The 24893-nt window shown below is 40.3% G+C and overlaps 1 protein-coding gene across 4 annotated transcripts; it reads left to right on the top strand.

Moving 5' to 3' along the window:
• MMAA (metabolism of cobalamin associated A) lies at positions 1-24225 on the top strand. 4 transcript variants are annotated; one of them, XM_032332411.1, is made up of 7 exons: positions 1-53; positions 11497-12002; positions 14198-14320; positions 17846-18016; positions 20381-20466; positions 21494-21643; positions 22668-24225. In XM_032332411.1, the coding sequence occupies exons 2-7, from the start codon at positions 11558-11560 to the stop codon at positions 22953-22955; spliced, it is 1263 nt and encodes a 420-aa protein (XP_032188302.1). In that variant the 5' UTR covers positions 1-53; positions 11497-11557; the 3' UTR covers positions 22956-24225. The 4 variants fall into 4 exon arrangements, with proteins under 4 accessions (XP_032188302.1, XP_032188303.1, XP_032188304.1 ...); XM_032332412.1 differs by lacking the exon at positions 1-53 and adding an exon at positions 9360-9646; XM_032332413.1 differs by lacking the exons at positions 1-53; positions 11497-12002 and adding an exon at positions 12072-13339.
• The last annotated feature ends 668 nt before the right edge of the window (positions 24226-24893 follow it).

A 24893-nucleotide genomic window follows, 5' to 3' on the forward strand; every position in this document is an offset into this window, starting at 1 on the left:
CCCTGTCCGGCGGAAGGGGCGGGGCGGGGCCGCACTTCCGTGGCCTCGGGCGGGTGAGTGTGGGGCGGGGGTTGCGCGCGGCGTCTGGAGTCGGCGCTGGGCTCCCACCTCGGGCCGCCCTTGGGGCCCACCCGGGTGTCGGGGGCGCCCCCTGGAGGATTTGGGGTGGGGGAAGGAAAGGAGAATATTACTGAATTGAGTGATGCTGGGAATGCGGGTTCTGCGCTGACAGGCAGGCTGGGCAGAATGGGTTCAGAGGGAAGTTTCGTTGTTTTTTTTTCCCTTAAAAAGCAAAGGCTCTGTAAGCCGTGTTAGAAGTTTTGCATCATTTTAGGCAGGGCTGAGAGCTTACCGTTGTGCCACAGTAAGGAGGTTTTGGTAAGGTTGCTGGTCCCTTGCCGCTGCCAAACCTGGAATGGTTAACCAGAGAATGGATCCGGAAAGGCAGGATTGTCCGTCCGGTGTAGCTACTCCCCAAGACTGAAATTAAAACAGCTCTTCTGTGGAATAAAATCCAGGGTATAAAATTAGGGTTCAAACTGAAAGTCACAAGGCGTATCTAGGCTTTGTCAAATACTCTAGAGGGCTAAGTCCTTTCCGGCAGATGAGCTGCATTCAAATAATTTATATTTCTCATTAGCAAATGAAAGACCACTTAAGCCAAAATAGCATAAATTTTCTTATTTTACTACCTTTCTTAAGAGCTGTGCCCCGGTAAATAATACTCTGGAAAACAGATTATTATAGCTTTTCCAAGTCGGTAGAAGTTTCCCAAAGGCCTGTGCAGATTCTTAATCCTTTGGGGGTCATCTGCAGTGTTCAAAATACTCTTTTATTGGTAAACATTTAATATCGCTTTGTGTTCAAAGTAATTAGAATTTTAAAAAGGGAACAACTCTTATTTTAAGAGCTGTATTCTATTAGAGGCAAAACAGACATGAAACATTATATAATAAGAAATGTAAATCTCAACTTGAGATGTTTGGTGATGTCTAAAGAAAGTCTGTATTTGGCATGGAAAGGGCTGGTGAGTGCTTGAAACATTTGCCCGTTGGCTGCCTATTGCCATGTGGGCATGCGGGTCCCTCAGATGTAGGGATCTCTACGTCTCTAAGCCCTAATAGGGCTCCCTAAGACCAGTTTGGATTTGAACTTCAGTGGTAAAAATGGGAATGAATGAAAATGTTTAACGGTGACGAACTTGAGAAAAATAGAGATTTCCCAAGCAGATTTAGAAACCTAGAAGTAAAAATTGGGAAGTCTGAGTCTTAACTGAAAATGTGATAAAAGATAACATGGATAGAGAACCTTAGAATATTCCCTGCATGAGTTCAGTATGTATTCGGTGTTACTCTAATATAGCTATGACTTATTTAAAGGTTGCTTGTTTAAAAAGTCATTCTGAGGGCACCTGGGTGGCTCAGGGGGTTAAGCCTCTGCCTTCTGCTCAGGTCATGATCCCAGGGTCCTGGGATGCCCCCTCCCCATTCAACTCTCTGCTCAGCAGGGAGCTTGCTTTCTCCTCTCTCTCTACCTGCCTCTCTGCCTACTTGTGATCTCTGTCAAATATATAAATTTATTTATTTTTTATTTATTTTTTTTTAAAGATTTTATTTATTTATTTGACAGAGAGAAATCACAAGTAGTCGGAGAGGCAGGCAGAGAGAGAGAGGGAAGCAGGCTCCCTGCTGAGCAGAGAGCCCGATGCGGGACTCGATCCCAGGACCCTGAGATCATGACCTGAGCCGAAGGCAGTGGCTTAACCCACTGAGCCACCCAGGCGCCCCGGTCAAATATATAAATTTTAAAAAATCTTTAAAAAAAAAAGATTCTCTTTAAAAAATCATTCTGCTCTACCAAAATTTCCTGAGATTATTGGAAAAGGACAATGTAAAACCCTCTATGGGGTTTGGTGGGAGATGGTAAACAAATTAATGGCATCTGACAGTTTATCTTCAAATCAAAAAAGCATTGAGAAATGGAAACACATGGTGTAACACTGCATTGCCTGTATGAACTGTGTGCCGTGCTGTAGACACTGACCTAATGTATTGATTTTGGAAATCCTATATGCTTTCTCTTACCAGAGTAGTTATTGAAATTGAGAATATTCATTGGATCAATTTCAAGACAAATATCCCAAGTCAGCCTGGCTGCTGCTGAGCAAATTTTTAATGAAGGGAAATATCCATATATTGAAATAAGACTTTAAAGAGAAAATCCTTAAAATAAATATATATTTACTGTAAAAATATGGAAAAATGTATGTTTTCAAACATCAATTGAGTAATCAGCATAATGGAGTTATTGATTCATACATAATTATAGTATATGTTAATTTATTCTGTGAGCAATGAACTATGCTGTGGGTACAAAGATAACTCACAGTCTAGGCAAGACTAACAAATCAAAACAATGTGACCAGCATTATAATAGAGGGTTGTGACCTGTACGTGACAAGAGAGGTAGTGACAACAGAAAGGGCATGGAAAGGGGGAGTAGAGAACTGTTTCTAGAGGAGACACTTGAGTTGATTCTTGAAGGCTGAAGAGGAATTTGTGAGATGATTAAAGAAGGGCATTTTAAACAGAAGGAACATCGTGTACAATGGCCAGGGTGTGTGGTTTTTCTGGGACATGTGTGCAAATCAGAATAGTTACAGCAGTGTGGCAAAAGTGAAGGGGGGAATGAATTAAGTTGGAGAGCTGGATAAGAGCACTCCTAAAGAGTGTGTAATATTTTCGTAATAACTGTCTTAGCTGAATTGTAGACTTGACAATATTAGGACCTATGTTGGACTTACATACCAAAGTATAGCACAGTACCTAGCATACAGTAGGTTCTCAGTAAATAGTTGCTGAGTACATGAATGGCTTAATTAAAGAAAAATTAATTGATTAATTTATGTATGTATTTTATAGATTAAAGCAGAGGGAACTTTTTATGTATTTTAAGCAGATGAGTAAAATAGATTTGCATTTTATGATAAGTGGTACAATGGAAGATGAGTTAATAATGGTCATAGAGGTATCTATGATCAGCATTTTTCAAACCTAAGGTTTTCCTGTGGTAGCTTACAATTTGCATTAAAAAAAAACAGAATAGAAAAGATAAATTAGAGTATATCCCATGTACTAGAGTGTATCACATGTACTAGCAGTAAGAAATATTTTGTTAAACTTTTGTTTCAGTTATATTCCTATGTGTTAACTAATGGAAATGCATTTCTTCCTATGGACATTGATCAAAGCTTGAAAGCCGTTATAGTAGAGAAATGTGGGAAGGAAGGTGGGGAAGAGGGGATGGATATAAAGGTGATATTGGAGGGGCACCTGGGTTTCTCAGTGGGTTAAGCCTCCCAACTTTTGATGTCAACTCAGGTCATGATCTCAGGGTGGTGAGGGAGAGTCCCACTTCAGGCACCATGCTGGGCATAGGGCCTGTTTAAGATTCTCTCCCTCTCCCTCTGCACTGCTCACCCCCCCAACTTGGGTGCTTGCTCTCTCTAAAAAAAAATAAATAATAAATAAAAAAGAGACTGGAGGAAAACAAATGTGAATCTTAAAATGCTGCTGTCCATATAAACCTTTTTGCCTGAGAGGGGGGTTCACTTACCTACTCACTTTAGTATTTTTGCCCACTCGACATTTTTCATTGTGTATTAATAAATTAACATTTTGGTTTATTAAGAATGGCAGTGCTTTGAGGGATCTTAATGTTGTAAATGCTGTGAGATTTCTCTTGTGTTTTGGTAGTACTCAAAATTGTAGGATGAGACCTCCATGGTTCTCGGGAATCATGAAAATTCTTTGAAACAGTTTGATTTGATTATTGGCTAAGTTTTAAAACTTTTTTCCATAAGAAAGCAGGAATAGATGGTTAGTTACACAAGCAGATGGGAAGTCTCTACCTCCATGATTTTGCCACTCTAGTAGACTTAGTCTGTTCTGCCAGTGACATGTTAAAAGGGTAGAGAGTTGTTCATACAAGGATGGGTTACATGGTTTAAAAGAAATTATGGACTTCTTTAAAATCTGGTTGGGGTTAAATTGATGAATTCATGTTATGCACTTAATTATCAGGTATGGATTATTCTCTGTGGAGTGAAAAACATTTAAAAATTGTAGAAATTTGGTCTGTTCTGTCACCTTATACTTTATTGGGATGTCCTAATAAGGTTTGCACAGAAAACATAAACCAATATCTCATTTTGCCTGAAGGAAAAAAGAAAAAAAAAACAAAATGAAGATAAATGGCTTGCCATAATCATTCCATTTTTAAATATAGAGGGTTATTTGGTATTCCCTTGGTGAGACATGACACCACCTTTCTTCACGTACATCTGGATTATTAAAATCCGTAGTTTTCCCCAAGTTCTGCCACTAGTCATGAGGCCTTGGTCAATCAATATATCTTTACTGAGCCTCATCTGTAAAATAGAATAGAATCTTGTGTACTGTTGTGAGGCTTAGCTGAAGAAGTGTATGCAGAAATGTCTCACTCATAATAAATTGTCAATGAAAGGTAGCAGCTGCTGTTCAGCCATTCACATGGTCCAGAAGGTTTGGGGACAACAAGAAAATCAGCCCCTGTGGAGAGATTTGAAGGTGTAAAAACGTTGAATTATGTACATCTGGATAGTTTTTGATTTTGGCAAAGAATGGGGGAAAATGATATCATCCTTTTCCTGGCTCTTTTTCACTTAAAGGTTTTTTAAGATTTGTATTGGCATCAAAGGACAGAGAACTTCACAATCCCAAATTGTGATAAACCCTGCAGTATAAACCAGAAGAAGCTTGTCAGGTAGTTGGCATGGATTTTCTGTGGAAGACTTTGATTAAATTGTTGCAAAAAATAACTACTCTAAATGTTAGAACAACCTCTGTGCTATTTACTAGATGACTTTTATTCACCTCATTTATTTAGGGAATATTATTTGCTTGCATTATTATATTTATTTAGGGAATATTGTTTGCTTGCATTTATTTAGGGAATATTGTTTGCTTGCATTATTGCATATTATATTATATAATAGATATATATATATATTATATATGTCCACATTATTATAAGTGGACATATTTTCATCTTGTAAAGCTCTTGTTACTGGGTTTTGATTCCTTGCAAACTTATTTTTCTGTTTTCTGTTTGGGAACATTAGATGTCAAAGGTGCCTTGATTCCAAACAGGGAACTTAGAAGATAGAATGTTTTTAGTAAAGACTGTCAGATCACACAGGATAAGGATTTACTCCAACTTTCCTTTCTAGTATATTAGGTTGACGTAAGTAGAGAATCCACTCATGAACCTTAAAAAAATTGAACAGGTTACCATGTGCCTAACACTACTGGATTCTGAGGAAACTAAGTATCAGACATTGTCTCTTCTCTGGGAGGATCATAAGCTAGGCTGAGGGATGAGAATTGGTGGGGAGAGATCTCAAAATGAATAAAAGGCTGTGGAGCTTTGCAGATGAACAACTGACTGCCTGAGAGAGGTGGGGGAAGGTGTGTCCTCAAAGGGGATATTTGAACTGAGTAGGACTTTGTCAGGCAAAAAAGTGGAAGATAAGCATTCTAGATTGCCTAATTTTTGTTAGAGCATATAGACTTTTATTTATTTTTTTTAAGGATTTTATTTAATTTGACAGAGAAAGCATGCGCAAGTAGGCATAGTGGCAGGGAGAGGGACAAGCAGACTCCCTACTGAGCAGGGAGCCCAATGTGGGACTTGATCCCAGGACGCTGGGATCATGACCTGGGGCGAAGGTAGACGCTTAATCCCAGTGAGCCACCCATGTGTCCCCAGACTCTTTTTTTTTTTTTTAAGCTACTGTGCTCAAAATGGTTACTTGCCCTCGTGTATCACATCATTTCAGAGTACTATTGAACTTCGTATCTTAAAGTGGTGATTCTGATAGAATGTCTGTGCATAGAAGCATGGCTAAAACATGATTATCACTTTTTTCACTTTGTACATAATTCTTTTTACTAGGTTTTTAAGTGTATGTGCTAGTTTTATGTTTAATTTAGAAACTGACATACAACTATACATTGAATGTAATGCATGCTGACGGTCATAGTAACTGTTCAAGGACTCATCAACTTTGATTCTCACATTATGAAGAAATCTCAGTGCAGAAGGAAGCAAGTTATAGGTTATAGGTGCAATCAGAGGTAAAAATTAAATCATAAGCAGTTATTAGACATTTCTTATTGAAAATATGCAAATTCCATGTTTTATCTTTCAAAAAGTTTTTTTTAATCACAGCAACTGTATTAGTTTTCTTTTGCTGCTACAACAAATAACCACAAACTTAATGGCTTAAAACAATACAAATTTATCATCTTACAGCTCTGTAGATCAGAAGTCTGACATTGGTTTTACTGGGCTAAAATCAAGGCATTGGTAGCCTTTTGTTCCATCCCAGAGGTTCAGCAACGGTGGGCTGAATCTTCCTCACATTGATATCATTTGGTCTTCCACCTTCCTCTTTCTTTAAAGGACTTTGGTGTTATTTTGGGTCCACCTGGATAATCCAGGATAATTGTTTTATTGTTAGGTCAGCTCATTAGAAAATTTAATCGCATTTTTGCAACTTTAATTCCCCTTTGCCATTTAACATAACATATTCACAGGTTCCAGGCATTAAAACGTGGACATCCTTGGGGAGGGGGGCATTATTCTGCTTACAACAGAAAAATATGATTAGCCAAAAAACATGTAAGCACTGTAATACCACTTACCTATAGATGAAATTAACATTTTGACATGTATTTCTGTGTGTGTATATGTGTAAAACTTTATGAGAAATGGTATAACACCTCTGTCTTCAGCCACTCTTCTAATCTCATTTGTTCTCATGGATTTAATTAACACCTAAATACTGAATGATTCTCAAATTTACATGTAAGCTCTGACCTCTTCCTTATGCTAGTAATGCATCTCCCCACTCAGGATCCCACCTGGATGTTTGGTAGGCATCTCAAACTTAATGTATCAGAAACTAAACGTGCCTGATCTTACCTGAAACCTGACCTTCTGTGGTCTTTCCAAGCTCATTAAAGGGAAGCTCCATCTTTGCTGAGGCTTAGGGTAAAACCTGTGCTGAATTCTTGACTGCTCTCTTTCTCTTCCATCCCACATCTCATTTATTAGCAGGTCCTTTAGAGTTCACCCAGAATCTGATTTAACACCATCCCTACGTGGTCCATGTCCTCCTCAGTTCTCATGTGCATTATTGCAGTAATCTTAGCCGGCTCCCCATTTCTGTTCTTGCATCCCCATCAGATCCCTTTAGAACAGAAGTCAATCAGGTTCTCCTTTGTCCTGCTGCTCCCATTCTCATTCACAGTCAGAGTTCGCCAGTCATACCTATAGCTGTATATCTGACCCCCTCTTTGGCCTTAGACTTTCCCTCTTCCTTATTCACATCTAACCACACTGGCTGTCTTATATATACATCTATAATCTGTCTTCCCTTACTAGAATGTTGGCTTTATGAGGTCATTTTTTTGTTCTGTTTTGATCATTGTTGTATCCACCTTGTGAGACTATTGCGTGGCACATAGTAAATGGTCACATATTTGTTGAATTAATGCTTTATAATCTTGTTTCTCTCTCAACATATTACTTTGTTCTTTTTGATCAGAGCTTTGTTGGGTAACGAGAGGTAGTCATGGTAAAATTTGTGAATTAAAGGGAATATTTTAGATAGTTACATTTTTTTCTTAGACAACATAGATAGCATTTTTCCTATGCGAGAAATGTCTCCTCTCCCTGAGGACTAGGTTTGGTAGTAAGAATGTTCTGTCTCCTCATCATCATTTCCTTTTTCTCTGTTCTTTGGCTTGTTCTAATGCCATCACTCTCACTGCACACTTTTTTTCCTTTTTTTAATTTTAAAATGTTATTTATTTATTTTAGAGAGTTGGGGGAGGGGCAGAGGGAGAGCATCTGAAGCAAACTCCCCACTGAGCTTGATCTCATGACCCATGAAATCATGACCTGAGCCAAAACCAAGAGTCAGACAGTTAACCTCCTGAGCAGGAGTGTGCGCCCTCACTGCACACTTTTTAAAAGATGCTTTGGGAGGGACAGAGTTACTAACATCTCTTTACCTTTTAGCAAAAGGACTTCTCCTTGATCCTGAAATAATTTATTAAGAAAAAGTACCATAGAATCAAAAGACCTGGGTTTGAGTCCTGGCCCTCTCATTGGCTATGACATTAGTCACCTAACTCACTCTTGTTACATGAGGAATAATAATAATAATAATTGTCATAAAATTTTCTGGGAGAGTAAAGTGAGAAGTATTTGGAAATGTTTTATAAGCTCTTGAGTAACAGGCTGGTGAGAAATGAAATAGATTCCGGTCAGCAGCCTTTTTTGTTTGTTTTTCAGCAATTACAATGTGCCAGCCTCCATTGTGAGCTTTGAGGATTCTAAAGTGGACAACAGGGTCTTGAATCTGACTTCTCTTTCCCTTAATGCCCTGCCTAAGTTCAGGTCCTCCTCATCTCTTTTGAGTCTTTGCTAGGGTGTCCTGAACTGGGTGTTAGGTTACCTGGGTTGGATTCCTCTTGGCTTCTCACCACTGCTCCTGGTGTTATCTCCCTAAAAACCCAAGTTGATTATGTCACTAATCTCTGTAAAGATCTCTGTCATTTCTCCACTGTCAGTAAGGAGCCTCCGTTTACATCCTGGTCCAGCTTCATTTCCTATCACTAGTTCCGTATATACACCAGGCTTCTGTCTCACTGAACTGCTCAATTTTCTCTTGATAAGGCAGGGAAGAGACCAGGTTCCAGCTGTGACTGTACATTTAAGTCCTCAGTCTGGAAGGCCGCCTCCTCTAGTTTTTTTGTTTGTTTGTTTTTGTTGTGTTTTTTTTTTTTTTAATCCTTTCAGACCCAGCCTTGACATTGACCCCTCCATGACTTGAACCTTCTACTCCCTAGGGAGAGTTAGCTTCTATAATTTTGTCTGTTCCCACAGCATTTTGTGGGTTTTTTTGGACATGGTGTTTATTATTCTGTGGGCTTTTGAAGTGCTGGGATTATGTCATTTAGAGTAATATAATGTGACAGTCCTCCTAAGAAGGTATAGTGGATTGAATGGTGGCCTTCAAAAAGATATACCCATGTCCTAATCCCTGGAACTTGTGAATGTGACTTTGATTTGGACAAAGGGGTTTTTACAGATGACAGTTGCCATTAAGTTAAGGATTTTGTTTTTAAGAGACACCGTGTGTGTAAGCAGGTTGATGAGGGGCGGGGACAGAAGAAGAGGGAGGATCTTAAGCAGGCTTCACATCCAGCATGGAGCCCAACTCGGGGCTCAAGTCTCATCATCCTGATATCATGACCTGAGCCGAAACCAAGAGTCAGATACTTGACCAACTGGGCTACCCAGATGTCCCGAAATTAAAGATCTTGAGATGAAATCATGTTGGATTATCTGACCAGATCCACTGAGTTACAGATCTCCACACAGAGGAGAGACACAAAGAGAAGAGAAGGCCATGTGGTGCAGCTGTGAGCCAAGGAGCACCCGGAGCCACCAGGTACTAGGAGGGACAGGGAGAGTCCTCAGAGGGGTGCAGGCCTGCTGACACTTGGATTTCTGACTTCCAGCCTCCAGAACAGTGAGAATAATTTTTTTTTAAGCCACCCAGTTTGTGGTAATTTGTCACAGCAGCCCTAGGAAACTAATATAGAAGGTCACAGTAGAATGACTGGAACATAGTAAATGTCATTGTCATCACCAACAGTAACACTGTCATCACTATGATTCTTAAACCTAGAATGGGACCTGAAAAGCAGTACATGCTGAGAAAATAGTGGCTAAGTAAAAATACAGTTCTTTCCCATGAGCTTCCAAGCTGTTGTGATGGCAATGTTATTGTTGAGGAGTGTGCTTAAAGAGAACTTCCAAAATAGATCCTCTCTTAACTGTATTGTTTTAAATGCCTTTGTGTGAAGGATGCTAGTGGATGTTTTAAATTGTTTTTTTTAGAGCCGTTTTATACAGTTTTCCACAAACTGTCCTTTTAGAATAAGACTAATTTTGTCAAAAAAGAAGTCATAATGCTCTCTTGTCCCCCCCCATAGAAAAATGATGAGCAGTTATAGTTTTAACAATAAAAAAACTTAAAATATGTCTTCTTTTTCCTTTGAGAATGTTATTTAGTAAAATTAATTTCATGCTGATTGGCCTTGAAATATAACTTAGAGAGGAACTTTGGAGTAATAAAGTAGTTTATTTCATTCAGCTATGAGATAATTGAAAACCCAAATTTTCAAATAATCATAAACCCAAATCTGGTAGGCCATATGTATCATTTTCATGTAAATTTTAGTTTGCCACTGGAAGCTAGGTGTATGACCTAATTTTTACTAATGTTTTACAAATTGATATCATAATAAAAGCTAATGTTTATTGAGCTCTTACTCTATACTAGGCACTGGTCCAGGCTTTTTACAGGAGGCTCTTTACATGAGCCTTCAGGCTCTTTAACTGAACTCATTCTCACAGCTGTCCTGTTCTCTTAACTCAAGAGGGTGCTGAGGCCCAGAGTGGTCAACAGCATGATAGCCAACATGGCAGAGACTCACTGTGGCCGTGGCTCGTACCCTCCGTACTTTTCTAACTCTCCATGACTGTGTCAGCTTTCAGTGTTGAATACAGCTTGAGGTGGAGAGTATCAGTAAATCTAAGTAAAGCATCCTCATCTAATCCCATAGTGATTCAGACTTCAGTGCACTTTCTGACCCATGGAGATGCTGATGTATGGGCCTGGGAATATGCATTTTTAGTAGGTACCAGGTGGTTTGGGTCCTACTTGGAAAGACAGTGACCTAGTTACCATACAAACCTCACAGTTCATTTCACATGAAGGCCCGGGGTGATGGTGGTGGTCGTGGTGGTGGTAATGGTGGGCTTATAGCACATTCTTTGCATATATCTATGTACCAGGGTGAGCCCACTGAACGCTTACATTTATCCAAGCTTACGCCTCAAGTGCCTATGCTATTAATCACATTTTTTTTTTTTTTTTTGGGTAGAGAAAGAATAAAAAGGCTAGCATGAGAGGAATTTTTTTTTTTTAACCTTTTGAATGAGCCTCAAAATCAGGTCCATTTGATCTGAGGAAATTGTAAAGTCTGTAGACAGAAGAAAATAAGCATGACATAAAATTTCTACCCTCACAGGAGCTTTGTATATTTATTTTTTGTTTAGAAGAAAATTTTAATATACATTCGGTTTTACAGTAGAGCAATAATCCATCTTTTGGGCTACTCTGAATATTAACTGTAGGCAAGGGGGTGATCATCTCTCTTAGGTTTGGTAAGAAACTTTCACCCATTTGTACTGCCAAGTAGCCTGATTATGTGTGTTTTAGAATATAGGGAAAACACTAAGCTTGCAGTTTTACTAACTTCAGTATCTTAATTGTATATTGAATTGGCAAAAATATGTTTTTCTTTCTTCTAGGGAGTCACAAATCACATTGAGCCAAAAAAACAATCCAGTGTTTTCTGCTGTTACAAACAGAATGAATATTCCCATGCTACTGCAACATTCTCACCGGAGTTTCCTAAAAGGCCTTTTAAGAACACCTTTCCGTCGTTACTGCTTCATCTTTCACTCAAGTACTCATCTCGGATCAGGAATCCCTTGTGCTCGGCCGTTTAATTCTCTTGGACTCCATTGTACAAAATGGATGCTGCTGTCAAATGGTTTAAAGAGAAAATTATGTGTACAAACAACCTTAAAGGAACAAACAGAAGAACTTTCTGATAAAGAACAAAGATTTGTGGATAAACTTTACACCGGTTTAATCCAAGGGCACAGAGCCTGCTTAGCAGAGGCCATAACTCTCATAGAATCAACCCACAAGAGGAAAAAAGAGTTAGCCCAGGTGCTTCTTCAGAAAGTATTAGTCTACCACAGGGAACAAGAACAAATAAATAAGGGAAAACCACTAGCATTTCGAGTGGGTCAGTCTTTTTTTTTTTTTCCTTTTAGTCTCTTAAGTAAATATTTTTCTAAGTTTTCTATATTTTAAAATAAGTCTGAATAGTTTGCAATCTAATGGGAATTCTTTTTTTTTTTTTTTTCCAAAATTTTGGGCTGGATTTTAATCCCCCCACTCCTCGCTTTCTTTCTTTTTCTTTTCTTTTTTGCAAATATTGTTCTTGTTAAGTTGGTGGGGGGATGTCATGGTCATTTGAGCCAAGGGTCTGTATTTTAAGAGAATAATATTTCTGCTTTGGCAAGAACCTGTGGCTCCCAGAATAGACTATGCATATGAAGAATCGTTAAGTGGTTTACTCTACTCAGCTTGATAGTCCGAAGTGAACGCCTTGTTTCTGTATTTATATCAACTATAATTATCCTTATCACATTTCAAAATTCTGCTTCTTAGGTGTTTCATTAGTCTTTCTAGGGCAAGTCTCCCTTCTTCCAGGTACTTTCTGTTAGAGTTTCTGGGAGTTGCTTGGCTCTAAGCATAGCCATCTCAATACCAAAATGTGTTTTAAAGGAGAAACCCTATTCATTTGCTGTCTAAAAATATTAGAAATTCACTTGATTTCTTGAACAGTTGACTAGGTTCTGTAATCGCAAATAAGCTGGCTTTATTTTTTTTAATTGTGCATTTTTAAACAATTTAGATATGTTTTAGTGGATTGAGAATTTCCACGATGGCAGAGTAGGTGATCCAATCAACTTTCCCACTAAAAAGAACTGGAAATGGTGGACAAAGTGCAGAAATTCTGTGAGGATTGGGCAAATACACTTAAAAATTGACTGGCATTGTATTAGACTTATATCTCAGTTTAATGATATGGGATTTAAACATTCTAATTTTATGGTAACAGGATATGCATCTTTGAAGATTATTTCAAAAAGAGTTCACCAACTGATATTGGGAGTCTGCATTATTCACACATCCCATTCTTCTGCCCTCATTGAAGGAACTCTCATTTTGAGAGTACTACATTGACTGTTAATAATCTTTATGTGACAGACAAAACAGCACACTCCCAAAGAGAAATTCCAGTTATGACAAAGTGTTTACTTATTATACCTAATGGATGTTTGAAGAGAAAACATTCCAGAAATAAATGGAGTTAACCAGCAACTCACACGAAGCTAGTAACTCACAAATTTTCATTGCTGTTCCGGTTCTTTCATTTTGGTCTTATGAAGCCAGATGAACCTTTGTCTTTATTGTAGCTCTTCTGTCACCATCATCTTCTATCACAGGTGTTTGCTCAGCACCCATACAGATGTTTAAGACAGAGAAGAGACCTTCCCTGAAAATTACAGTGAGGTTGGGCATGCCGTATGATCTACACATACTTTTGAATGCAGTTACAATTAAATTCTTAACTTTTATATACTTTATACCATGTACTGTTCTAAACATCACAAATAGCAACTCATCTAGTTCTTACAATAACCTAAAGAGATAGGTGCTATCGTATGCATTTGATTGCAGAGTATACTCAGGTACAGAATGGCTAAGTAACTTTTCCAGGATCACACAGCTCTTAAGAGGCAGAGCTAGAACCAGGACCAGTCACCTGGCTCCAGAGTGCGTGTTCTTATCTGCCATGCTCTGTGAACTCGCCAAGCGGGGAATTTCCTCCCTTTCTTAAGACAAACTAATTTCTTCAGGATTCAGTTTAAATCATATATTTTGAGTTATGGGTAAGGTGCAAAAAATTATCTTTCATAAGTGGGAAATTATTTTCTCAATTACTGGGAATTTCCAAAGTACTGAGTTGTTCTTCCAATGGGAAGATCAAGTGTCCAGCTTTGGGGTAGGCGGAATAATTACTGCTCATGATGCGGCGGGCAGGTGTTGGGGAAATTCAGCACATTAACAACATAAGCAGTGATGTCTGTCCAGAAAGATCTGTATTATAGTAAAAGGGCCGATCCTATTTTGTCCTTTTACAAAGTAAATTTGGAGAACATACGGAACTCAGAGTTGTTTTCTTCCTATATCCCTGTTGCTCAGGAGCTAGATAAATGGTTTTTCACTTACTTTAGGAAATGTTAAAATACATTAATGATGGTTTTAATACATTAGGAGAAATACAAGGTAATCTGATATTTGAATAGAACTTAACATTGTGCTGATCTTATTTCTTTCATTAAATTAGAAGGTCTTTCTCTACTACAGGATTGTCTGGGCCCCCTGGTGCTGGAAAATCAACCTTTATAGAGTATTTTGGAAAAATGCTTACTGAGAGAGGGCACAAATTATCTGTGCTAGCTGTGGACCCTTCTTCTTGTACTAGTGGTGGTGAGTATTGGTGATTTTTTTTTTTTTAATTGCAGAGCAGGTCTCCTAGGGCTCTCTTATAATTTAATGGGAATTTGCACAGTCCAGTAACTTCTAACCTCTTGCGGAGTTTGATCTCATTGAAAGGAGTTTTGGGGGGGCGAGGTGGAGATGGAGGTAGCTTGGGGCCTTGGGCTTCTTAGTTTGTGGGGAGTCCAGGAGGGGCTGGGTACTTAGAGAACTAGGAAAATGGGTGCCAGAAGTTGAAGATAACCAAAAGCAAATTTCAGCTCTTTGTCTATCACAGCTGACACTAGGCCCTCTTCCCTCCTGTTCCCGCCCCCACCCCTGCTCCATCACCCCCTATGCAGTTCAGAAAATGGGTCCATCCCCTCATTCACTTTTTTCCTGTATTGTTGTAACATTTCTTAATCTTAAAAGAAAATCTTATTGCTCTTTATAACTTGTCACCTGTTCATGTTACATGTTCAGTGAAACAGAAAGCCCTTAGGGGGACTGTGTAATACACCTTTGTTCCCCCCACAGCACTTAGCATGGTATGTACATCTCGGGCTCAGCAACTGCTTACTGGTTTGAGGGCACACAGTCACTCGAGTTTAATTGGCAGCTCATGAGAGAGAAAATGAATAAACTTCATTTTCCCAAAGGATCATTTAAGGAAAACATAAAGCATACCATGTAAATACTCAGGAAAGTTTTTCCTTTCCTTTTTTTTTTTTTTTTTTAAAGATTTTATTTTATTTTTATTTGACAGAGAGAGACACAGTAAGAGAGGGAACACAAGCAGGGGGAGTGGGAGAGGGAGAAGCCAGCTTCCTGTTGAGCAGGGAGCCTGATGTGGGGCTTGAACCCAGGACCCTGGGATCATGACCAGAGCTGAAGGCAGATGCTTAACAACTGAGACACCCAGGTGCCCCAGGAAAGTTTTTTCTTCCCTTATCCCTCTCACATTACAGTTATTCATTTAACAAGCATTTGCATATCTGCCATAGGGGAGGCATCGTACAAGGAAGGCACCGGGTCGTGTAATGGTGACTGAGACACAGTCCTCTTAGTCTTATGCTGTATATCTAATGATGGAAACAGACGTGTAAACACCGGCCATTACAATGTAATGTGTGTTGTAAGGGGGAAAGTACAGGGCACTTTGTGGAAGTGTTTGGTTTGCATACTGTGGGTTTCATGCTAAAAAAATAGAGATGATATAATCATATTTAAAGAGCTTTAGGTCAGTTGAGAGGTGGACAGCAATTCCTTTTACCACTCATTGAGAACTTTAGCTGAAAACATGTACAGTTTTTGATTCACAATAATAAAGATGTTAACCATAAAATAAAATTATACTCACAGAGTTCAAGATTAAAGCCATGCGAATGTATTTTCTTATTTACAGTCTAAGAACTTACTTTGTTAAAGGTAAGGACTTGAGCAAATAATTTTTTTATAGTGGCTTTCATTTTCATACAGGTGAGAAGGCTTTTTTCCCTCTCACCTTCACTGTATTCTAGAATACTTGAAATAGCAAAAGAAAATAATAGCTTGAGATAGTAGTAGCAGATTTGGTGACAAGAGAGCCTAATTAAAGTTGCATGGCCATGTGGTTTTAATTCTTAAACTAACAATGAAGTTCCCTTTCTCAGGTGAAAAAAATATATAGACTTTGAAAGAGAAAATACTTGAGGATTAACAGGGCACTGTAAGTTTCCATTTCTACTTTATTTTTGCTGCAGTAGTTACATTTGAAAAACAGCATGATGCTAAAGTTGAAAAGCATTACTTTTTTGGTCTCTAGTCGGTCCTTGTTGGGCTTTGGATTCACAGGTCCCCTGCAGCAGCTTGGAGACCTCTCTAAGGGTCTGCAACTGACAGTTTTTGACTCACTGGCTAAGACAGTTAGATGGGAGAGTAATTTCATAATCTTTAATTCAGTGTGTTAGGATCTATAGGATAATAAGTTAAAGTACAGCTTTGGCAGATTGGTGACTTATACAGAGATGATTTCATGCCGAAAATTACTTTAGAAAAAAGTTTTGTGTGCAGTAAAGCAGTTGAGATATGTGATAGGTGTCTGCTCTAGAATTAGAACCTGTGAGAACTCTAAACTGGAATCACAAGGGAAAAGACCATATCTTTAAGGACCTTCTCAATGCTTAGCATCAACTTTATGTAGAGAAGTTAGCTCTTAGGCAGAGGGAAAATTAAAGAGTGGGTTAGACTAGAACTACACCTTCAAATGTTATATGGCTAAAGGAAAGTAAAAGTTTGAGGTAATTTCAATAGTGCCAGGGCATTTAGTCTTCTAGAATTTGCGAGTAGTGGTATTTGCCAAAATACTGCAGTAAGCCCTAGAACATCACTAGTTCTAATTCACAGTCATTAAATTGATTGATGGGGTGCCTGGGTGGCTCAGTCAGTCAAGCGTCTGCCTTCAGCTCAGGTCATGATTCCAGGGTCCTGGGATGGAGCCTCTCTTTGGGCTCCCTGCTCAGCGGGAAGCCTGCTTCTCTCTCTGCCCCTACACCCTGCTCGTGCTCTCTCTCTATCTCTCAAATGAATAAGTAAAATCTTTTTAAAAAATTAACTAATTAATTTCCTACAGTGAATAAGCTCTCATTAGAGAATATGTAAGACATGGTTCCATGAGCAAGGAACTTCTATTAAAGCACAGTTTCTCAGCCTTGGCACTGATGACATTCTTTGTTTGGGGCAGCTTCCTGACACTAAAGGATGCTTAGCGGTATCCTTGGCCTCCACCCACCAGATGCCAGTAGCATCCTACCCCCAGTTTTGACAAGTAAAAATCTCTCTAGACATTGCCAGATTTCCTCTGGGGCAAACTCATCCCCATTTGAAAACTATAAAGGCAACAATGTTAAGATGACAGTAAAGAAACCATCAATGGAAGATTGATTTGGGGACTAGTAGAAGCTGAAATTGGGGGGCACCTGGGTGGCTCAGTGGGTTAAAGCCTCTGCCTTTGGCCCAGGTCATGATCCCAGGGTCCTGGGATCGAGCCCCGCATTGGGCTCTCTGCTCAGCAGGTTGCCTGCTTCCTCCTCCTCTCTCTCTGCCTGCCTCTCTGCCTACTTGTAATCTCTGTCTGTCAAATAAATAAATAAAATCTTTAAAAAAAAAAAAAAAAGACAAGCATCCTAACTGCACCCCTCCTCTGTTTCAGTGCATTGCTGCAAGAAAAACTTTAGAAATTTCCTTAAAAAAAAAAAAAAAAAGAAGCTGAAATTGGACAGGTAAGGTAGGGCTGCATTCTGAGGTCCTTTAGTGCTAAGCTGAAGAATCTGGATGTGAACCTCTGTCAGTGGGAAGCCATTATAAATTTTGAGGGGCTTGAAATGTTAAAACAATTAATTTGGCATCATATATGCTGTGTTGCACTAAAGCTCGGTAATATGAAATAATTTTGAGATTTGGGGAGAAATGCCCTAAAGCACATCATGTGGGAATTAATTAGCTGATTGATAATTGGCCTTTATAGGTGTTCCATGATTAGAAAACTCTGTGTTTTAGGATCACTCTTAGGTGATAAAACCCGAATGACTGAGTTATCAAGAGATATGAATGCATACATCAGGCCGTCTCCTACCAGTGGTACTCTAGGAGGCGTGACAAGGACCACAAATGAAGCTATTCTGTTGTGTGAAGGAGGGGGATATGACATCATTCTTATTGAAACCGTAGGTGAGTGTGATTTTCTATTTCATAACAATAAAATACTATTATAATGAATGCTATGTAAAGATGAGTGACAACTAGTATCATTTTGTTCCTTGAGCGTATATTTCCTAAAGGTATAATAAAATACAAGATATCTTGGGTTCTATAGGAGATATGAAAATGCAGGCTCTAATCCTGACCTTTAAAGAAAAGCCATCTATCTGGAGAACTGTGATACATATGTAAATGCCAAAGGAGAACTGTAAGCATTGAAAACAATACATTAACTTAACACCTGTTGTGTTGAAGCACATTTCACATGTCTATAATATTCGCTACAAAAATACACATAGTTGGTTACCCCTTTAATACAGGGCCATGCTTTTTTTCACCTTTCTATGCCTAGTACATAGTTATACACAATGAAAATACTGAAATGGAAACCCCAAGAAATTCACAGGCTATGGAGAGACAATCTACTGTTACTGAGTGATAAATGTTTGTGCCACAACCCGATTCGGGTTTGAGGGATCAGGGAAGACTTCTGGGAGGGGGTGACAGTTGAGTTCAGTGTTGAAGGAGGAACTGGGGTGAAATAAAGAGAGCGAGAGGGCATGGCCAATTTACAGAACCACGGTTTGTTCAGAATACGTAGCCCATAGAGTATGGAGGCGCATAGCGGGTAAAGAGAGGTGGGGCTGGAGACCAGAAACTCCACCATGTAGGGGGGGATGGAGGAAGAGTTGCCCGTGTGGTAGTGGGAGAATCGAGAGAGAAGAGAGCCATAAAAACCAAGTGCATTGGTTAGAAGTTGCGTTTGACTGCTTCTCCCAGAGACTCGAAAGAGCTGTGATTCAGCAGAGGTGGTGTATTTTTTTTGTAAACAGCAGAAGCCCAGAGGCGGGCAGGCCCGAGTAGGCCTGGTGGCCCCACAGTGCCCTCAGTGTCCCCAGCTTCTGTCTCTGCTCTCCAGTCTCAGCACTTAGTTTCCCTCCTCAGGGTTGCTCTTGGTTAAAAGACACCTGATAAAGCTCTAACGGTCACACACACGTTCCAAGCAGGAGGCAGAGGGAAGAGGTAGAGGGTAAGGAAGGAGGGGTAAGGGGTCGGCAGAAGAGATGTACCTCTGGCTGGGTTAGCCCCTCTTTAAAGAGTCTTCCTGGAAACCCCATGTGCTGACTTTCACTTTCACGCATAAATCATCCCTGGCGGCAGCCCAGTCTGATGACTGTGGGCTTCTACCTGGTACATCAGTGCTCCTAACAACCCCTGTGGTAAGGAAATGGGGAAGAATAAATATGGAATGGACAGCTAGAAGTCTCTGACACCCCAGCGAAGGGCAGACTCTTAAGAGAGGTTTCAGTGGAGCGTGTGATGTGCAAGTCAGATTTAAGTGGATTGAAATTAATGTGAAGTAATGAAGTGAAGACAAATGAGCATACCTTGATTTTTCTTATTAGACACTTAGCTATAAAGAAAGTGAGAAATATGGTGATAATTGGAGGAGGTTGTGTGAGGTTTTGTCCTATTTTTTTTTCTTGGTTCATTTAGTTTTCAATGAGAAGGACCTGAGCACAGTTCCTATGAGGTGCTGAGTGACAGGAACCGGTAGACTGAGGAGAGCTTAAAGATAAAGCAGAGCCGGGCCCTGAGGAGGTGGGGAGGAAGGAGCCGCTAATCTCCGGCGGGTACTTCTTACGCTGCGACTGCAGAGGAGGCAGTGAGCAGGGCTGGCATTTGGGGAGAGGGAGATGCTGAGGGAGCTCTGGCCTTTATTTCACCACCAAGTAGGTGCCGTGGGCATCATCGTGAGGAAGAGCACGGCCCAGTGAATGTTTGTAACAGCCACTGCGAGAAATGGGAATGCAGCAGACTGAGGGTACCTAGCGGCTCCGCTTTTGCTGGGCTTTGTGGAGTGGGCAGCGGATAGTAGACCCCATGACCCTGCCGTGGTGCCTGTTCCTGAGCCATTCCTCAGAAGAGAGAACACGGATCGTTGGACTATTCCATGGGTGGGGCTTTGCAGGGCTCCTGGGAGGATGGAAAGCCAGAAAGCCGAAAGTCTTGACAGGCATGATCTAGGATTAGAACCACACTGTTCAAGCCACTCACTGGTGAAAGGGAAGCCAGGAAAGAGCTGCGAGGGGGAGGAGAGAATGGGCGTCTCGAGGTTCGCCATTTAGCCAGCACGAAGGCTACTGGCCATAAGCGAGGGCGAGAGGTGGGAAGGGTCACAGGTGCGCTCATAGGGCAGCGCATTGCATAGATTCCTCAGAGGTGGGGGTTTCAAAGTGGGATCAGCTTGAGTGTGTGTATGAGTAGGAGTGAATGAATGGCGGTCAAGGTAGCTGAGAAAGTCTAATCACTATGAATATTTTACAATCTCAGGCGTGGGCCAGTCCGAGTTTGCTGTTGCGGATATGGTTGACATGTTTGTTTTACTGTTGCCACCAGCAGGAGGAGATGAATTGCAGGTGATTATGTTGCCTTTTTTCCTCCCAAAACACAAAGTATACATCTCTGAAAGTACACATTGCCAGTGTTGTGTTTCTGTAAATTAAGCTGGGGTAATGTAAGCAAAAGAAGTAGCATTCAGAGGCGCCTGGGTGGCTCAGTTGGTAAAGCATCTGCTTTCAGCTCAGGTCATGATCTCAGGGTCCTGGGATCAAGTCCCGCATGGGGCTCCCTGCTTGGCGGGGAGTCTGCTTCTCCATCTCCCTCTGTTCCTCCCCCTACTAATATGCATGCGTGCTCTCTCTGTCTCTTAAATAAATAAATAAAAGAAAAGAAAAGAAAAGAAAATCATTCATATTAGCTAAAATGCCCGAGTCAAAGGCACATTCTCTGTGTTTTTTCCTAACTTATAGTAACAAAATTTATGACCTTGAGCTAATCCTACAACTTAGATTTTTCTATCGGCAGCATGGGGGTGAATGGAGCACATGGATAGTTCCAGCCAAAAGAGGACCACTGTGGTGTGGGTGTTTGTAGTACCAAGATTGGGCCATCTTTAGCTATCTGGTTATTTTCCTCAAATGCTAATTGGAAAAAAAATTATAAACCTTGAGGAAAGGTTCGAAGACTTTGTGTATGGAAATGCAGATGTTAGCAATAGGTGTCTTTACCCTGTAAGCACTTAATGATGGTTGGTTTTGTGTCCTGAGCATTAGCTCAGGAGAGACAGAATCCGTCATGAGACAGCTGGACTTGTCTCCTGCCACTCATTCTTGTTCTGTCTTGAAGATGTACTTTCTCTAATTGTAAATGTATTTTCTCACGTTAGTCTCTAAATTTGGGAGAGATCTTACAGATGACTTCCATAATCCCAACAGTTAAGTGATTGTGGTTCCCGGTACTCAGGGCTTGGGAGGATGTGGAGGTAAAGTTAGTTAATGAAGTTAGTTAATGTATACCCTCAAAATCTTAGCGTTGACTGGTGGCCCATTTTTTGCTCTATTTAAATGAAATGTTTTTGATACATCGCTCTCTTTTTCTCTTCAGGGTATCAAGAGAGGTATAATTGAGATGGCGGACCTGGTGGCCATCACGAAATCTGACGGAGACCTGATTGTGCCGGCTCGAAGGATACAGGCAGAGTACGTGAGCGCCCTGAAGTTACTCCGCAAGCGCTCCGAAGTCTGGAGACCCAAGGTCAGCTTGTGTTCTGCTCTGTGCTCCCCACCTGAGTGGACTGTGCACATTAGAGGAGAGGATGCTGCGAGTCCCGTGCCACATGTAATCCATCTCTGCTTGGATGTGAGATCACAATTTAAAAATTATGACAAAGCCAGAGCAGATAGTCATGATTTTAAATATAATCCTTCAACCACAAGATGTCAAAAGCCAGATATGAGGGGATAGATTAGATTGCTTAATGCTTGACTTGAGCCATTCGGAAGTGATAGCAAATCCATTCTGAAAGGAACCTTCTGAAGATTCTGGAGCGGTTAGTGATTTGATTCTCTATCTCAGAGTTTGAGCAGCGGACAAGAGGCTTTTGATGTGATCACTTCCCTCCCCATTATGCTTGCTGGGTGCTATTTTCAATAAAGAAAAAACAAAGACCAGTTCTGTAATAAATGGTACACGGATATAGATGTGGGTGGCCTTCTGTGCAGGAGGTCACTCTGTTATTAAAGAGTGAGCCAGTATCACTCAGGTTAGAGCAGCGATGACCTCTCTTACCGCCCGCTCCCCGGCTCGCCCATCCAGGTTGTCTGCCCTGGGCATGGGGCCATCTGGCCTGTGCAGGTGCTGGGTGTTCGGCTCTTAGCTGAGCTGAATCGGAATGGGGCTGTTTCTCACCGTAGTTTTGTTCCTTAGCACTCAGGCCTCGGGGCAACCTACCCAGCATTGCCCTTCCCATCCTCATGACCCTCTCACAGCTCCTCCTTGTTGCATCTGAAAACCATCTGAGCAATCCTACGTCAAAATAAGCCTGTGGGCTAAACATTTTGACCTGAAGTCAGTGTCTTGTTTCTGCACATAGTAATCGTAGTAAGTGACCTCAGTCTATTTCTGGGTATAGTTTACTTCGACACAGTGATAAAATGTCTCCATTTTCACTTAACTATTTTTGTATACTGTAAGAATTAATTGGCAAATATCAGAGACCCTAAGAAGTTGTTTCCTGTCATTTTAAGTAAAACGGTTTTGGTTCTTCCCTTTTCAATAGGTAATTCGTATCTCCGCCAGAAGTGGAGAGGGCATCAGTGAAATGTGGGATAAAATGAGAGAGTTCCAGGACCTCATGCTCACCAGTGGGGAGCTGACAGCCAAGCGGCAGAGGCAGCAGAAAGTTTGGATGTGGAATCTCATTCAGGAAAGCGTGTTAGAACATTTCAGGACCCATCCCACCATCCGGGAACAGATCCCCGTTATGGAAAAAAAGGTTCTCAGTGGGGCCATGTCCCCAGGACTAGCAGCAGACGTGTTGTTGAAAACTTTTAAAAGCAGAGACTAAGGAAATTTATCATGTGCAATGATTTTATATATCATTTAATAAAGTATTTTAATATTAAAAGTCACTTGAATGCTTATATTTTCAGTAATTCTTTTGTGGTGCCCTTGGCCTCATTTGTGAACCATGCTTGAAAAGTATGATATAGCTGGCAAAAGTCAGGCCCTTGGCAGTATTTATAAGGTACCTGTTACATGTTACTGATTTCCATTTCTTTCTCTTCTTACACCCTGGCATGGTAGGTGGCAGGGGGGTTCCTTCTCATCAGTCACAGGCAGAGAAAACTGAAAGAACAGAAAAGGCTCATGTGCCTTAAAATGTTTTCTTTGATACTGTATTCTCTGCGTTTCCAGAGAAAATGTAAGTAAGAGTGACCACATTTCTGATTTTTTACTTCAGACCAGAATCCTTCACAATGGGGTTAAGAGCTAAAAATCACGACTGATATTTAGTGTGCAGACTATTCTAGGGATTTCTGAAATGGCCATGTAATGTACATGAGTAAGCAAACAAGTGGAATGTATAGTGGTGTGAACACAGTTTTAAAGTCTACTTGTCTAGACTTGTGGACCCCCCATGATAGGAGAGCCCAAAGGGAGCTGGGGGAAATCAGCTACAAATAATATGGCCCATTAATCCCCAAAAGTTGAAGTATACCCTCAAAAGACCCAAGTGAGGTACAATGATTTAAGGGGTATTCAGTTTGAATATTATCAGAGGCTTTTGCTTCTTTTCCTCCTTGGTCATTTGACTTCATATTAGCATCTTAAACATCTGCCCTACTCCTAATGAGGAGGAGCAAGTTTTCTCCAGAGGAAGCATGGCACAGGGGTTGGGTTCTGGGGTTGAACTGTGTGGGTTTAAACTTTAAACATTGATCAGTCACTCATTAGCTGTTTAAGTTTGGACAAATAACCTACCTCTGTTTCAGTTTCTTCCCTGCTAAAAGGGAACTGACATGTCAACTTTATAGGGCTGATGAGGATAAATGAGATAACTCAGGAGAATCATTTTGCTACCATGGTGGTATATAGGAAACACCCTGAAGCTGCTTGCTGTTATTATTATGTTAGTTATAAATACCTGAAGCTGTACAAGTCTTATATGTAAGTTGAATTTTCTCTCATGGTCTTATTACTGCCATCATGCTCTTGTGCTATTTTATGATTGTCTTTAAAGTACCGGCTGTAGTTAATTCTTTGAATATATTTTATACTGTTTGATGGTGGTTATAAGTGTGTACATTTGAATAAAATTATCTCTAACCATGAAATTTCTCCAATGCACAAAATTTCTTCCCAGAAATTTCAAATGTATACTATTCTGAATCCTTTAGAATATTTTACACAGTATGTCAGTTTTCACTGCTAGCCTCCTATTTGGAAGTAAATTACTTGAGTATTATTTTAGCAAACGTTCTATAACTTTATTTTTAATTTTAATTATTTGTTTGACAGAGAGAGGGAGAGCGTATGAGCAGGGGGAACAGCAGAGGGAGAGGGAGATGTGGGCTCCTCGCTGAGCAGGGAGCCCAACACGGGTCTTGATACCAGGACTGTGAGATCGTGACCTGAGCCAAAGGCAGATGCTTAACTGACTGAGCCACCCAGGTGTCACCATAACTTTTTTTTTTTAAAGGATTTTTCTTTAAATCCTTTAAAAGGATTTGTTCTCATCTTATATGAGGGCTAGGAGAAACCAAAAGAATCCAGCCAGCTCACCTAATTTCAGAAAGGACAACCATTAAACCAGATGAAAAACTGTTTTTGGAATCTTCCAGAGAAAGAATTTCATGAATTCCCTAATATACTACTACTAGGGGAATGAGAAACCTGTCATTTGTGGCCCAGTGTATGTAGTGGTGAAGCGTATACATGCTGTGTTATGAAGAAGGAGGCAGAGGGTGGCTTTGGTTAGCCCTCCACCTAGCTCTGCATTTCT

This window comes from Mustela erminea, chromosome 2 (genome assembly GCF_009829155.1).
Source record: "Mustela erminea isolate mMusErm1 chromosome 2, mMusErm1.Pri, whole genome shotgun sequence".
In the NCBI taxonomy this organism is placed as follows: domain Eukaryota; kingdom Metazoa; phylum Chordata; class Mammalia; order Carnivora; family Mustelidae; genus Mustela; species Mustela erminea.

Coding starts and splice junctions, on each gene's coding strand:
- MMAA (XM_032332411.1), top strand. CDS start 11,558: ATGAATATTCCCATGCTACTGCAACATTCTCACCGGAGTTTCCTAAAA. Junction 18,017..20,380: donor CATTCTTATTGAAACCGTAG/GTGAGTGTGATT, acceptor TTACAATCTCAG/GCGTGGGCCAGTCCGAGTTT. Junction 20,467..21,493: donor CAGGAGGAGATGAATTGCAG/GTGATTATGTTG, acceptor TTTTCTCTTCAG/GGTATCAAGAGAGGTATAAT.